The following is a 15,832-nucleotide window of genomic DNA, read 5'->3' on the forward strand; positions in this document are numbered from 1 at the left end:
AAGCGGAGGTTGATAGTTGCCGTTGAGCCGATAGCATACAAACCGTCCAAGCATCAAACCCACAACGTGACAAGCAAAAAGGAACAAAAGGGCTTCGCTTACCAACGAACAAAACAACAAAATTTTGTCGCGCTCAGCGGCTTGAATTTGCTCGCCCATTCTTTCTTCATTTTTTGCTAGAATCAAGCAAGCAGCAACCAGTTCTAAAAGAAGATTTTCATAAATTTACCAGTGCTCCAACTAGTCGGATTCCAATTCAGAATTCCAACGTCGTAAAAACACATCAATACTCGCCGTCGCTCGCTGCATTTGACTCTTGAGGCAGTGATGATTCGAGACGCAAGAAAGGCAGTGCCAAGTGCGAGGTGAGCTGAGCATCAGCAACGGGCTGGGCTTGGCTGGCTATAAAGCCGGCAGCCGCGATCGCCCAGAGGTTTACGCGGCCACGCCACGCGCAGCCGCACACCTTCCACTCCACCACCACGGCCACCACGCCACGCAGGTCAGGTATCACGAGCTGCGCTGCCTGCGCGTTGGAGGTGGGGGTTGTGGGCCGCTGCCGCGATCGTGCCCACTCCCCCGCCGCCACCTTCTTCTTTCCCGGCCGCCTCTTGGCAGCGACGATTTGAAGCAATCCAATCCAGCCAGCGAGCGAGCGCCCCAATCTGTCAGTCACCAGATCCGCAGGAACGAAGAGCGCGGTGGCTAGCTCCGTCGTCGTGCGCTTCTTGATTCGATTCGAGATGGCGTCCCAGCTGCTGTTGCTGTCGATGCAGCTGCTCGGCTCCCCGACGTCGCTGGCGTTGCTCCTCCTCTCCTTCTTGCAAGGTCAGTGGAGTTGTTTGATACTCTGTGGAGCTCGCGATTTGGAGGTAAAAGATGGGAGTTTGATTGTTTTGATTCGGGGTTCGTCTTGTTCTCCGGCGCGCAGGCTCGGTCGGCGTCGGCGCAATCACCTTCACCTTCACCAACCGGTGCGCGGACACGGTGTGGCCGGGGGTGCTGTCGGGCTCGGGCACGCCGCCGCTGCAGACCACCGGGTTCGCGCTCTCGCCGGGGGAGTCGCGCTCGCTCTACGCGCCGTCGGGGTGGTCGGGCCGCTTCTGGGCGCGCTCCGGCTGCGACTTCGACTCCTCCGGCAAGGGCTCCTGCGCCACGGGGGACTGCGGCTCCGGCCAGGTCGAGTGCCGCGGCGCCGGCGCCTCCCCGCCCGCCACGCTCGCCGAGTTCACCCTCGACGGCGCCGGCGGCAAGGACTTCTACGATGTCAGCCTCGTCGACGGCTACAACCTGCCCATGCTCGTCCAGGCGGCCGTTCCCGACTGCCCCGACACCGGCTGCCTCGTCGACCTCAACGAGCGCTGCCCCTCCGAGCTCCGCGCCGAGGACGGCCGCGCATGCCGCAGCGCCTGCGAGGCCTTCGGCCGGCCGGAGTACTGCTGCAACGGCGCCTACGGCAACCCGGACACCTGCCACCCCTCCCAGTACTCGCAGCTCTTCAAGTCGGCGTGCCCCAAATCCTACAGCTACGCCTACGACGATGCCACCTCCACCTTCACCTGCAACCACACCGATTACACCATCACCTTCTGCCCGCAATCCACTCCATCCAGGTTGGTACACATCTAGATTGTAATGCAATCAATCAATCAATCGTAGTGAATGGATTAAATTGAAATTTCGATTGGAAAGATTGGTATTTTGATGTGGAACATGAATTGGGGGAGGTTCATGGAGTTAAAGAAAGAAGAGATTTTGATGTGGAACATGAATTGGGGAAAGTATACAGAGATGGGATAGAGTTAGGCTCGGAGCTAAGAAAAGGAGCAATCTTTTCACCTTTGTTTCGCCCCTCACTTCCCTCGCATTGTAGCTAAGCTGGCCTTGACTGGAAAGTTGCAATTTCCTAGTAAGCATGGAAATTGCAACGGCAAATACACATAGCAATCTCATCATCTCTTTCAGGTTGATTATTAACCTTTCATTTCATGGCTTTGATATGTTTGCAGCGGGAATTCAAAAAACGGATCGCGGAGACCGAGCCACGAGCAGCTCGAAGACGCCGTGTGGCTGGCGAGTTTGAAGGCCAGCAGTGGCACCGGGACTGTGATGGCGGCTTCATGGCCGGTGTCCATAGCTTTCCAAGCTGCCTTGACAATTGCAGTGGTGATCATGCTTGATCTGCAGCAGCATCCTGTATTAGTAAGTTAGCAAGTGAGAAGGAATCTTGATCAGTAGGAGTGATCCAAAATTGTTTTTGAGATCAAAAGGGGAGACGTGGAGAGCACATTCTTTAGGCCTTTTTGTTTGTGGATAGAGAATGCAGGCGTCCTCGACCTCAGGTTGGCAGCTGTAGTTGCTGCTCAGCCAGTGTTTGCTTTGCCTAATTGCCTTTCAGAAACCTTGCTATCCGAGTTTACATTCTTTGCTGTGCTTAATTTTTGGGGGTCCTCATCAATGTGGACTCCAGATGCACTGCTTTGAATTTCAATGAGAAGAGCATATGATCTGATATTCTGATCTTGATACTGATGATGTGATACATGTGAGCTCCTTTTTTCTTAAAGTTTGAGCAAGACGCACGGCAAGTAGCTCAATCTGAGATTCTCTTGTGATCATGTCTTCTTCAGAGAGTAATGAGAATCCCTGCAAAGGTAAGCTGGTTAATCCACTAATGTGTATACTGTATAGTATAATGCAGCTCTTGTGCACCTGTGTTTCGAATGATTGTTGATAGTCTGACCGATGTATACTTGATAAGGGTTTTGAGCCTTTGTCAGCACTGTGACAACCACCACGCAATCATTCTGAACAGCAATGGAAGTGTATCTGAAGAAACAAGAAGCAAACGAAATTCTGAATGTGGTGAAGGCAAAAGGAGGAGCCATAGGCAAAAGATGTGGGTTATGCTCATCAACAGCAATGAACAAAGAGAACATGGAAGCTACTTTGATATGTGATAACCTGATGCTTAACTAGCACACACACACCTGAAGAAAATGCCCTGTAAAGAGAAGGGCACATGAGCCCTGATGTCTACTTCCATTTGTGATGCTTCAGGTGGCCAATTGTGTCGGCCAATGGCGATCACCTGAGCTAGTGAGTCGCTAGATGTATGCAAAATCACCTGCATTAATAGAGGTGAAGACGAAGTGCCATCTTGCGTAACAGTGACAAGAGTGAAGAGTGGTGTTCATCTCATCCTGTATGAATGAAGGGTAAGGTAACAGGTGGTGTAACCTTCGAGTACTTCTCTCTTTTTTATTTAATGTCATTGACTTTAAATCTGTATTTGATCATTTATTTTATTCAAATAATTTATATAATTATTAATTATTTTATTATGATTTGATTTATATAATTATTTTATTATAATTTTAAACATAGATTCCAAAGTCAACAACATCAAATAAATAAATCGAAGCAAGTATCTTTGTCAATCAAACCTCTGAACAAATTGTCATTTTTTTCTAAGCGGCGAGAACATATATTTCCTGGTTTTCCTCAATTTACCGACCCATGTTACCTTATTTTTTATGAGCACGCTTTATGAATGGCTAAACTGTATAATTTTTGTTAAAAAATGTAAAAAAAATTACTTAAAAGTCATATGACTCCATTTTTAAGGTTTTTATAGCTAATAAATAATTAATCATGTGATAATTTATTACCGTGTTTGCGCTGGTTACTGTAATAAAGCACGGCCTCAGACTAGTATTAAGTAAATAAAGCAGTAACGAAATACTACTGGTGATACAGACAAAGAAGATGTGACAGAATTCTGGTCTAAATGTCCAGCTGCCTGTTAACTGTTACTCTAATTACTACACAAGGGTAAATCGCAACGATATGATCTACGCTTTCCACGTGTACTAATCAAGAAGAATTAATATCACTGCGACTTGCGAGCAATGATGAATCTCCTGAAGAAACCAATTCTGAACCGTCGGATAGAGCACTGCTTCAGCCGGCAGCCGGCTGGGGAACAGAACATTCTTTCTGGGCTCGGCCAGGTCAAGGAAACTGGGCTCGCTATACTCCCACTGGGCCGAATTGGGCCGTGCAGATTGCAACTTTTGGGCAATTATTTTTCATGAACTAATATTAAATCTACTGCGGCTGCGTTGTTGTCTCGTGGCCTCGTGGATAACTTTAGTTTTTTAAGCATTTCAAGAGATTTCTAATATTTTACTTTCAAAATTTTGTATTGGGTCCATCTAAAAAAATAAACATAAAAATTATAGCCCAAAACTAAATAATTTGCATTCGGAATATATATTTTCACCCGAAATTTAAAATATGAGATAGCTGGTTTTAGATATGTGCAAATATTGAAAATAGATTTGGCAAACATGTTTTTAGCATAATTTCTAAAATAGTTTTAGAGATTATTTTAGACACCTCTTTTTTTTTTGGCAGGGTCAGTTTTAGACACCCTTAAAGATGTTTTAACAGTCACGCATTTCAAACTACTAAATATTGTTCTTATGTAAAAAACTATTATATGTAGAGTTTATCATCTAATTCTTTGAAGTAAGAATATCACTTACAATTCATTTATACCCTCGAATAGTTGTTATAAAATTAGATAATCCTTACGTGTGAGTTATCTCAAACACCACACATTCGTCCATAGAAGAAACCGGTTGATGAGCACGAATTCTTGGGCAGCAAACCAGGACCGGAAATTGAATTCGTTGCTGCTTGAGCACCGGAAGCCTTGGCGGCAACGGAAGCCGCATCTGCATGCATGCATGCACTCCTGACATCTCCTTGACTTTCTACCGTTGCGTCCATGGAGAGATATGAAAAGGGGAAAAACACACGCAAAAAAAAATTAACCTATCCACACTCCCATGGATTAGCTGCCAAGAATGGCTTCGTCGTCGTCGTCGATGGACGCATCCGGCGACGGTGGCCTGCCGGAGGACCAGGTGTTCGAGATGCTCACGCGCGTCTCGCTCGACGACCTGGCCGCGTGCCGCCAGGTCTCCAAGCAGTGGCGCCGCCTCACGTACGAGCCGGGGTTCGCGCCGCTGCACTGCCGCCGCGCCGCCGCCGTCTCCGGCTACCTCGTCCAGACCGTCGCGCGCAGCCGCTACCACGCCACGTTCGTGTCGGCGTATCCCTCGCCGCCGCCGCCGCCGGAGCTCGTCGTCTCGCTCGGATTCCTGCCGTCCGCGCACGTCCGCGTCGAGGCCGTCTCGCCGCACCGGGGGCTCCTCTGCTGCGTCGAGGCCGACGCCACCCGCGGGGCGCGGTACTACGTCTGCAAGCCGGCGACCAGGCAGTGGCGCGCGCTGCCCTGCCCCAGGGTGCGCTACCGCACGGCGGCCACCGCAATGCTGGCGCGCCCCGGCGGCGGCGGCCGCTCGGCGGACTTCAAGATCGTCCGCTTCTCCATCCCTTCGCTGAGGGACTGCCTCCGCTGCGAGGTGTTCGACTCGCGGAGGATGGCGTGGCGTCGGTCGGCGGACGTGGCGGTGTGGCCGGAGTCCCTCGTGGAGACCGGCCCGGCGGTGAGGGCCCACGGCGCCATGCACTGGCTCCGGTGGCCGGACAGGATCACCGGCGGGGAGGACATCTTCGCGTTCGACATGAAGACCGACAGGTGGCGGCTCATCGGCCTGCCACCGGAGGCCAGCGAGAAGAGGTGGGCGCGCAAGAAGGTGGCGGCGGTGGAGGGGAAGCTGTGCCTGGTGGTGGTGGCCGACGAGGAGGTGGACATTTGGGTGCTAGCCAGCTACAGGGAGGAGAGGTGGGAGAAGAAGATGACGGCGAGCATGGCGAGGCTGGCCATGGAGGAAGGCAACTCGCTAATACTCAGAGATCTCTACACTTCTCACGTTGCCCTCTTCAACAGCGTCTATGCTGTGCTTTGGTAAACTGACTAATTAATTACTCCCTCCATGTTTTTTCACTTTTACTATTGATTATTTTTTTTCTACCGTCAAATATGGTGCAATAAGTGGGGACCGAGGGAGGACGGGGTATGAGCTTGTGTGTACGCCTTTAGCTTATCATCCAATAGAGATTTGATGGATGGAATTTAAATTTTCAAACATTTGATTACTAGGCGAATCTATGTTTTTTTATAACATGTTAGCCTTTTATGTTTATTTTTGACAATTCGTCTTATTAAAAGTTATTTAATTATTAATTATTTTATTATAATTTGATTTATTATTATGAAAAGTCTAAGTATGATTTATAATTTTACATATTTGGATAAAATTTTTGAATAAGACAAAAATCAATGTAAATATAAAAGTCAACTGCGTTCTATAAAAAAACATGGAGGGGTATATGTTTTATCATTAATTGCTTCTTCCGTTTTACAAATCTCTAATTAGTTTGCAAAATAATTTAAGTATTAATGCTGGGAATGCATTTGTTAATCCAAACATCCAATTTTGCAGGTATGATTTTTTGAATGGAAAGATAGCGCAAGTGCCGGTGCGATACAAGTGCATCCAACAAGTCTTCAAATTTGAGTCAGATTTGGTCCCTTGTGAGATACTTGATGAAAGGCTGGATTCCATCTCCTGATTTCATTAAGCTTCTAAACTGGACCGCAAGACCGGATATGACGATGTCGACAAATTGAATTAGTTTCTCATGTTTAGTTTTTTCCCCCCTCAAATCCACCTGTTTAAGAAACATTTTGAGATATAATTAGGGCCGTAGTATAATGGTGGTGTTTGAGATAGAAGAATTATCTAATTACCGTGATAGCAATTCGAGGGTACGAACGGCTGAATTAAGTACTAAAAAGTTAAAAAAAGTTTATTTCAAATGGTCAAATGAAAAACTTTTAGATAGTATTTTTTTACGAAATGTATCATTTAAGAGTTTGAAAATTGTGACGACAAAAATTCCATAATTCATCATACGGATCAAATGCAACCGATAGGGCTGGATGCTTGGGTTCGTCTTTAATTTTGGCATTGACAAATTTTGGTAATTTGGTAGGAGAGATGTAGGAGTGGTGACATACTGACATGGTGTCCAGGTTGATGCCCAAATTATGTCCATGTGAGGCAAATACCTCAATGTTGCCACAGCCATATTCTGATGTAGTAAAATATTGATAAATTATTTGGTTTGATATATTATTTACAATTTTTTTGTTATCAAGAAAATAAACTAGGGAACCATGACTCTCTTCTTTTCTTCTCGGTTGCCGTGATCTAAGTAACACTTTAAGATCTTGAGTGAATTTCAAATTAGCTTATTTAAGATGCTGAGTCCTAATATATGCATTATATCCGGTTAGCTGTGGAGGACAAGTAAAAAATACCCTTATCTAAAATACAAAGGGTTCGGCGAATAAAATTCCTACCCCCCTGGACTTATTTTTGTTAACCGTGATGGGGCATGGGCTGCAGTGTTTGCGACCCGTGTGAGCAAGAAACATGGGCTTTATGGCCTTTTCTTGGTGGGCTCTCAGTTGAGAGGCCCATTCCAGATCAATCTTATTATGGGCTGGTCCATGGCCCATGGGCCGTCCACGATTTCGTTTCGTCTTCGTCGTCGCCATCTCCTTCTTCTCTTGCAAGAAAGAAAAGGAGAAAAGGCGGAGGCGGCGGCCCATTCGCAGAAAGAGAGAGCAGCAGCAGCAGCAGGAGGCCAGGAGCTCGCCGGCGGCGACACCACACCACCAGGCAGTGCAGAGATGGCCCGCTACGACCGCGCGATCACCGTCTTCTCCCCCGACGGCCACCTCTTCCAGGTGGAGTACGCCCTCGAGGCCGTCCGCAAGGGGAACGCCGCCGTCGGCGTCCGCGGCACCGACACCGTCGTCCTCGGCGTCGAGAAGAAGTCCACCCCCAAGCTCCAGGACTCCAGGTAGCTAACGACCCCGCGCCTCCCCCTCCCCCTCCCCTCCCCTCCCCCTTCGCCGGATCTCACCCGCGGAGCCCTCCCCCCAATTCAGGTCCATGCGCAAGATCGCCAGCCTCGACACCCACATCGCGCTGGCCTGCGCGGGGCTCAAGGCGGACGCGCGCGTGCTCATCAACCGGGCGCGCGTCGAGTGCCAGAGCCACCGCCTCACCGTCGAGGACCCCGTCACCGTCGAGTACATCACGCGCTACATCGCCGGCCTGCAGCAGAAGTACACGCAGAGCGGCGGGGTTCGCCCCTTCGGCCTCTCCACCCTCATCGTCGGGTTCGATCCCTACACCGAGAAGCCCGCGCTGTACCAGACCGACCCCTCCGGCACCTTCTCCGCCTGGAAGGCCAACGCCACCGGCCGCAACTCCAACTCCATGCGCGAGTTCCTCGAGAAGAATTACAAGGAGACCTCCGGCAAGGAGACCATCAAGCTTGCCATCCGAGCTCTCCTTGAGGTATACACATCACACTGACTAATCTTTCCCCTACCTATAGTTTGATAGCCTTTGATTCATACCACTATACCAGTAATTGCCCTTCTGAAGGGAGACGCTCAAAAGTGATCTGGTTTCCTTGTGTTTGCTTCCACCTCAAGGATGTTACTTGGTGGGATCTGGAGTGCATTGCAATTTCCATGTATTAGCTGTATAGGCTATAGTACTTGGATCTTCCCATTTATCACCTGGAGCTATTTCAGCATCTGTACATTGATTTTTGTCTGCACTTTGAACTAGTGTTAAGCACATTGTTTGGAAAGTTATTAAAGTCATTCTTATGTGAGTTATTTTTCTTCAAACATTATTAAAGTTGTTTGATTAGCAGCATATAAACCTGTGTTTTTGTCATGGAGAATTTGTACCTTTAGTTTTGATCTATTGCACTGTAGAAGCTGGCAAGTTGGCTGTATTTTGTCAATTCTTCTGCTTTAGTATGATTGTCGCATGGATAAAATGCACTAAAGTCAAGCTCATTGTATTTAGGTAAAAATGTGCGTACAGACCCTTCCAAATATATTAAAAAAAAATCCCATTCAAGACCACATTTCAAGTTAAGTCTACATTTGTTAAACAGGACATTCCTCAAGTGCCAACTTGATCTGGTGTAGCATGTGGGCATATAGTTTCTTCATTAGTTGACTGGAAATTAGGTTGTGTTCCTGCAAGGATATGCACAGTTCATGGTTAAATACTTTAAGTTACGTTCTTAGTCGGCATCTGGTTCGGTTCTGTATTTATGAATTGGTGATTTCTAATCGCTATTACATATGCACAGTTGATGATACTTGAATTCAAGTTCTTGGTTTGCATTTGGTTCTACATTAGTTTAATATTACATATGCACGTTGATGATACTTGAATTCTAGTTCTTGATTTGCTTTTGGTTCTACATTTCTTTATTAGTGGCTTCAAATGGTTATCACATATGCATCTGCATCTGGTTCTACATTCATTTATTAGTGGTTTCGAATGGTTATGTCATATGCAGATTCACTCATGAGTCAATGATAGTCGATTCTTATAATACCATTTCTGTTTTCATTCAATAGGAAATTGAGCATTTCGTCAAACTGGTGCTCATATATAGCTCTTTTAGTGAAAAAAAATGCATCTTTATTCCTTGTTGGGGGTATGTTTGGATCTAGCATCTTCTGCTCCTTCCCAGGCTAGTCTATGCATTTGGTTACTGCTTAAAGCACTTGCTTTGCTTGGTAAACTAGCCTGACTGAGCTAAAATCCTGGCCCGTCAGGGAGAACCTTCATCAGCAAGTTCTTGAAACAGAAAACTTGCTTTGGTGGGCTATATAGCCTGGTGAGCTAGCCTACCTGAGCAAGATGGCAAGAGCTATACCTGTGTTTGATGCTTGGCAAAATACATTCGTTCTTCGTGCCTCATGGCAGCAGTAGCACGAATTTATGTTGTGCCTGGGGCCTTAAGGTTTATTAATCCATGCAGCCACTATCTAATATTTGAGCAATCGGGTCGATGTCTGCAGGTGGTTGAGAGCGGTGGGAAGAACATCGAAATTGCAGTGATGACACACAAGGATGGCCTCCGCGAGCTGGAGGAGGCGGAAATCGACGAGTACGTGGCTGAGATCGAAGCAGAGAAGGCTGCCGCCGAGGCTGCAAAGAAGGGCGCTCCCAAAGAAACCTGAACAGTTGACAATCGTAGCACATGACCCCCTGTTGCTGCTCTACAGCATCTGTTGTTTTCTTTTTTCTGTTCTTGTTTGAGAGGAACGTGGAATCTTTCAGTTGAACTGAAGTGGATGGTTATTTGCTGATCAACCTGCCTAGACTTAATCTTCATGCTTATGTTTTCTATCCTCTGATTCTGATTTTGCACCATGAATCGATCTCCTTGCTGTATCTCTGCTGGTGCTGCGGCCAGGTGCGAAGCGTGAGCTAAGCACGAGCCAATGAAGCATTGGAGCCCAACCCAGCAGCCGTTTCCATGCCATGCGGGCCGAGTGTTACTTGCAGAAGAAGTTGTGGGCCAATATAGCTCTAGTTTTATGGGCCAACATAGCTCTAGCTGTATACTCCCTCCGTCCCAAAATAAACCAATTTTTTATTTTTTACCAATAATTTTTGACTCTTTGTCTTATTTAAATTTTTTTATTAATATTTTTGTTTTTATTAGATGACAAATCATGAATAGTACTTTACGTGTGACTAATTTTTTTCTAATTTCCTAAAAAATTTTCAAATAAGATAGATAGTCAAACGTTGGACACGGAAATCGGAGATTTGGTTTTTTTTGGGACACAGGGAGTATGAACCTGTTGTTAGGTGAGCCACTGATGCTCCAGCTGCTCTTTGTACATACCAACTCTACGACTCAATATTATAAGCATGGTTGTTTTGTGTTTCAAATGAAATATCTTTTTTTTAATATAGTATAACACTTATGTGATCTTATTTCAACTAATTAAAAAAATTTCAACAAGACTCAATTTTGCTATTTTAAATAACATGTTGCAATGTTCCAACATTTAGCTAGTAAATATAAAACTACGCCCTACTACCTTAATCTTAAAATAAACTAAGCATATAGGTTGTATGTGACATACATGACACTACAGATCTAAATAAGGCCGCCTTCGGGTGACTCAAAATGGGTGTTAGTTATATGACTAATAGATTAGTATATAATTAATTAATTATTAATTATAAATAAATTATAAAATAGATTAAAAAGAATTTTTGAAATAACTTTTCTATAAAAATTTTTTATAAAAAATACGTCGTTTAGTAATTCAGAAAACATGCGCGTGAAAAACAATGAAATATATGGTTAGAAAGGAGCATATCGAACACGGCCTAAGTATACAGTAATATGCTATATCACATCTCATTATAGATTTATTTTTTTTAGGATAAAAAAATAGACAGTAGTTATAATAAAAAAAATGATCCCAACAACTGTTAGCCTTGAACAGAGAGGGAGGAATCAACCAGTGGACCACTTGGTGGTGCGGGTGGCACATGCCCACACAGAGGCGTTGCGATTGGCCAAGTTACGACTCAGCCTCGCCCAAAAGAAGCAACTTGTTCATACAGTTTGACCAATCAAAAACAAAAGAAAGAAAAACAGTGGTTGCTGTGCTGTGTGTGTTACTCTTATCACTCCATGATGCAGTGTTTTTTTGCTGAATCAACAAGAGAGCTCACACTCTTTTTCCTTCGTTCCGGATAAGGCTCGCCTCGCCGTTGCATGGTGGGGCCCCGGTCCCACACACACGCCACGCACGCACACTTTACCAACCATCTCCCACTCGCATGTCACCAGGGTCCCACTCTCCTTGCAACAAGGTAACCAATAAAAAGAAAGCTGCAATGTCCACCCTGCTTAATGCAGTATTCACTCCGTTTCTTTACGTGAAATGTTTGATTTTTTATTTGTAATATTGAACCATTTATCTTATTTAAAAATTATAGAAATATTATTTATTTTTTTATGACTTACTTTATTATCAAAAGAGCTTTAAGCCTAACTTATTATTTTTTATATTTGTACTAAAATTTTGAATTAAGACAAATGATCAAACATTACAATTAAAAAAGTCAAAAATCTTATATTATGAAATGGATGTTGAATATCTTTATTTACTCGTCAGTCTCAAAATATACTGTACTAACCTCGTCCAAAAAAACTTTATTTTTAAAATTTTTTGTTCAATATTTGATTGTCCGTTTTATTCAAAAATTTATAGAAAAAACTTTTAAAAATTAGCCACGCGCAAATTATCATCTAATAACAATAAAATTAACCGTAAAAAATTAAATAAGAACAAGAGTCAAAAATCGTATCTAAAACGAACTTATTTTGAGATTGGGACGGAGCAAGTAGCAATCAACGATCGAATTTGATGCTTTAGGTGGTATTACAAATCTAGATGTTTTCTTTATCTATATTATTAGCGATTAAAATATAATTTTTAAATAAAATTTTTGTATATGTGTTCTTTACAATTTAAAATTAAATGTTATAAAATAAATTATGATTATAAAATTATAAAATCATTTTTAAAATCAAGTTTTACATTTAAATTTTGTCTTATAAGCATGAATAGAGAAACAATCAGGAGTATGGCTTAAAATATAATTATTTCGATGTTTTTATATATTAAGAAATACTGTAAATAGTAGTGATTGTGATTGATCGAGACCAGAAAGCAAGTGAAGAAAATAAATGAGAGATTGTTGAGACGAGAGATACATGAAGAAATAATTATATTTTAAAGATAAATGTAAATTTTAGAAGTAGCAATATTTGACGGAGTATACACGATAACAACGGTGTCAGCTTCACCTGCCAACAAACCGCATACTACCGTACGATCTAAGATTCAGATGTGAACTCTGCATTTCTGTTTTTTAAAATTAGTTAGTGGAAGTTACAACTGGCTAAATTATTCTCAATCAATATTTTTTTCTTAGAAAATATATTAAAACCCGGTCTCTACATCTAAACCCGGTGTGCAGAGCCAATTACTCAATCAGTACTGGTTATAATCAATCAATACATACTCCTATCAAGGAAAAAAATGAAAAAAAATGATATCTTTACGTCAAAAAAATGATATCTGAATCTTCTTCAGCCAATCAGCTTTGCGTCAGAGATGAGAAGATGCAGCACGCTTCGATCAACCACAAGCAAGGGCCCCAGCTCAGATTAGTGTCCAAATTAGGACTCCACAAATCAATCACTTAACCACCATCAAAAGGTCGTCGCCATGACAGACAGAAATTGGCATCAAAACAAACTTTTCCCGACCATAGGATGCAGGAGATCAATGGCGACGACGACGAGGAGGAGATCAGAAGGAGAGGAGAGGAACAGAAAGGTGGCGCCTTTACGGCGGTGACAAGGCAGGGATAAGCTTGCGAGTCACTGTCATTAACTGCTGCATCTTCTTGGATCATCTCCTCCTCCACACACTCTTATCTCGTCGCCGTTTTATCAGCTCGAGAGGATAAGGAGGAGGAGGAGGAATTCAATTCTCTGCAAATTGATTATGCATATGAACACCAGCACCTGCTTCCAAATCCGATGATGTCTGTGGATGCTGCAGGTGGTTGTTGCCGTCGTTATAAAGATGGCCGTCTCCGTCTCGTCTCGCCATTGGATCGGAGAGAGGTGCGCATTTCGAGCTGGCTGGTTGGTGGAGATGAGATCATCGATCTAACGACATTTCCAACCAATCTTGTCTAGCTTCATGTCCCCAGCTGATTCAGTTTGCACTCATTCTATCCAGTGTGAACTCTGAATTTATACGAAATATGCTGATAAACAGATGAACAAAAAGGTTAGGTTAACTTAATTTCCGGGAGCTTTAATTGTCTCTTGCTTGGATGATTGGTTTCGATGGATATAGAGATGTAGTATGAATGGTTGGCTGGAACTAAAATCTAGCTATCCAGTGTTCACTTCAGTTATGCCAAATCCGTCGCTGTTACAGTGAGTCACTTTTTCATCAAACTACAGTGATAATAAGGATCAGAGGGAGCAGGCAGAGTGATTGGATTGGAGCACCGGAGAAATGGAGAATGTCCTTGTCTCATCGGGGGAAAATTGGGTTGCTGGACTTTTTGCCAACTCCAGCATCTGATTGCTGAATCCATCTTTGGTCCATCTGAATTCTACTCTATCCTACCAATCCTTTCTCGATTTGATGGCTACGCTTATCGCCTGAACACCTTTGTTGATGAATCTTTCTCACTCCCAACTACCAGCTTTGCCTTTGGTCTCCAATTCTATATCCATATAGGAGTAAATCTTAGCATGATGGATTGTCATGTCAGTTTAATTGTTGGTGCAAGAGATAGGATGTTGTCATCTACCCACGATAATAGCAATTAGTTGGTGCTAAATTAGCCCAACCTGTCCACTTTACTGTAATTAACAACTTGAAGAGGAGAAACCTGTAATCAAAACTCTAGTCTGCTAGAGTTGTCCATTTTTTAGATAATGGATAAGAAATCCGGCCTCTATCCATGGAGAACAAACAAACAGAAGCAGCAACTAATCAGACCAAGCAGCTGCACGTACTGTTGATCAGATGTTTGATCGCACCTACCAGCTGAGCTAAACAACACAATGGGACCAAATCTGCAGGCTTGCTGTCTCCATCTCTACCCTAGCTCATCATTAGCAGCCAGTCAATCGCCAAGCAATTTTACTTCTACGGTCAGTCTCTGACAATCTACTCTCCTGATTTTCATGGCTTCAGAATTCGGACTTCCATTGGCTGGCAGACTGCACAACTGTGGTCTACCAAGGGTTCCTTGTACGTATCATCTGTCAAGAATGAGGAATCCATACGCAGATATATACATAGCTGTACCTGTACAATTGCCCTGCTCAGTAACGTGAGCAACAGAAGAAGCGAAAGTAACAGGCGAGAGGAAGAAGACGAACACTGATGGAGAGATCGATGAAGAGAAAAAGAGAACCAAACCAGCCAGAAGAGACAACGTGGAATCTCCTGCTGCTGCATGAACACCAAGCTTGCTGGCAAGAAGATCTAAACACTAAATGGAGATTTGGACTGATACTGTGGCACAGGTCGGCAGTCACTGTTCAAGACCAATCATACCCCCTGAAGTATGGGGTTTGGTGCACTTAATCCTTGATGAATTATAAATCTAGGTATTATACCCCATTGGTCTAAAACCACCCTGGGAGTTAATTTGAACCGGTTTAAATACTTTTAGTGTTACAATATCAATTTTATACTTTAGGGTTAAGTGGATCAATCTTAATACTTCATACGCTTAAGTAGATTTTTTCCTTAAGTATTTAAGGATCAGGAGCGCTTTTAAGGTGTTTCATCTTACTTTACTTAAGAGAACCAGTAAAAATATTAACCATTGGTTGTTAATATTATTTTTAAATAAAAAATCTTTGCATGTCTTAATTAACGAGGAAAAAGTAGGAATAGAAAGTAATACTCCCTCCATCTTATAATGTAAATGTTTAACTTATTTGCTTGCAATGTTTGACTATTTGTCTTATTTAAAAAATTATGAAAATATCTTTTTATTTTACTTGTGACTTACTTTATTATCAAAAGAGCTTTAAGCACGACTTATCATTTTTTATATTTATACTGAATTTTTGAATAAGACGAATGGTTAAATGTTGCAACCCAAAAAATCAAACATTATGAAACAGAGGTAGACATTTACGTGAAATCCTTCTAAATTTAACCATGAATGGCTGAAATTAAAGACAATGAATTTCACAACATTCAATTATTATTAATGGTTTTGCTAGTCAATTTGAATTGCTAAAAATATAGTCTATGATATTCAAATAAATATGTTTCAAATATATGAGTTCTTCAACATTTGTAATGTAGTTTTAAATTACAAATTATTTGTTTTTGCACCGACAAATTTGAGTTGCTGTCAAATTTAAAATTTTAACA

The 15,832-nt window shown here is 43.1% G+C and overlaps 4 protein-coding genes across 4 annotated transcripts; all 4 read left to right on the forward strand.

The window, feature by feature from the left end:
• Positions 1-450: 450 nt before the first annotated feature.
• Positions 451-2,514, forward strand: LOC102699984 (thaumatin-like protein 1). Its single transcript, XM_015840225.2, has 3 exons — positions 451-828; positions 932-1,613; positions 2,010-2,514. The coding sequence occupies exons 1-3, from the start codon at positions 744-746 to the stop codon at positions 2,209-2,211; spliced, it is 969 nt and encodes a 322-aa protein (XP_015695711.1). The 5' UTR covers positions 451-743; the 3' UTR covers positions 2,212-2,514.
• A 2,360-nt stretch (positions 2,515-4,874) lies between these two features.
• On the forward strand, positions 4,875-5,523 carry LOC121055219 (F-box protein At5g41720-like). The gene is made up of 2 exons (XM_040527195.1): positions 4,875-5,437; positions 5,508-5,523. The coding sequence occupies exons 1-2, from the start codon at positions 4,875-4,877 to the stop codon at positions 5,521-5,523; spliced, it is 579 nt and encodes a 192-aa protein (XP_040383129.1).
• On the forward strand, positions 5,477-6,970 carry LOC107304751. The gene is made up of 2 exons (XM_015840207.2): positions 5,477-5,881; positions 6,420-6,970. The coding sequence occupies exons 1-2, from the start codon at positions 5,538-5,540 to the stop codon at positions 6,547-6,549; spliced, it is 474 nt and encodes a 157-aa protein (XP_015695693.1). The 5' UTR covers positions 5,477-5,537; the 3' UTR covers positions 6,550-6,970.
• Positions 6,971-7,520: 550 nt separating this feature from the next.
• LOC102713015 (proteasome subunit alpha type-7-A) lies at positions 7,521-10,209 on the forward strand. The gene is made up of 3 exons (XM_040526908.1): positions 7,521-7,848; positions 7,937-8,351; positions 9,890-10,209. The coding sequence occupies exons 1-3, from the start codon at positions 7,676-7,678 to the stop codon at positions 10,049-10,051; spliced, it is 750 nt and encodes a 249-aa protein (XP_040382842.1). The 5' UTR covers positions 7,521-7,675; the 3' UTR covers positions 10,052-10,209.
• Positions 10,210-15,832: the final 5,623 nt, after the last annotated feature.

Source organism: Oryza brachyantha, chromosome 8, assembly GCF_000231095.2.
Source record: "Oryza brachyantha chromosome 8, ObraRS2, whole genome shotgun sequence".
Taxonomy (NCBI): domain Eukaryota; kingdom Viridiplantae; phylum Streptophyta; class Magnoliopsida; order Poales; family Poaceae; genus Oryza; species Oryza brachyantha.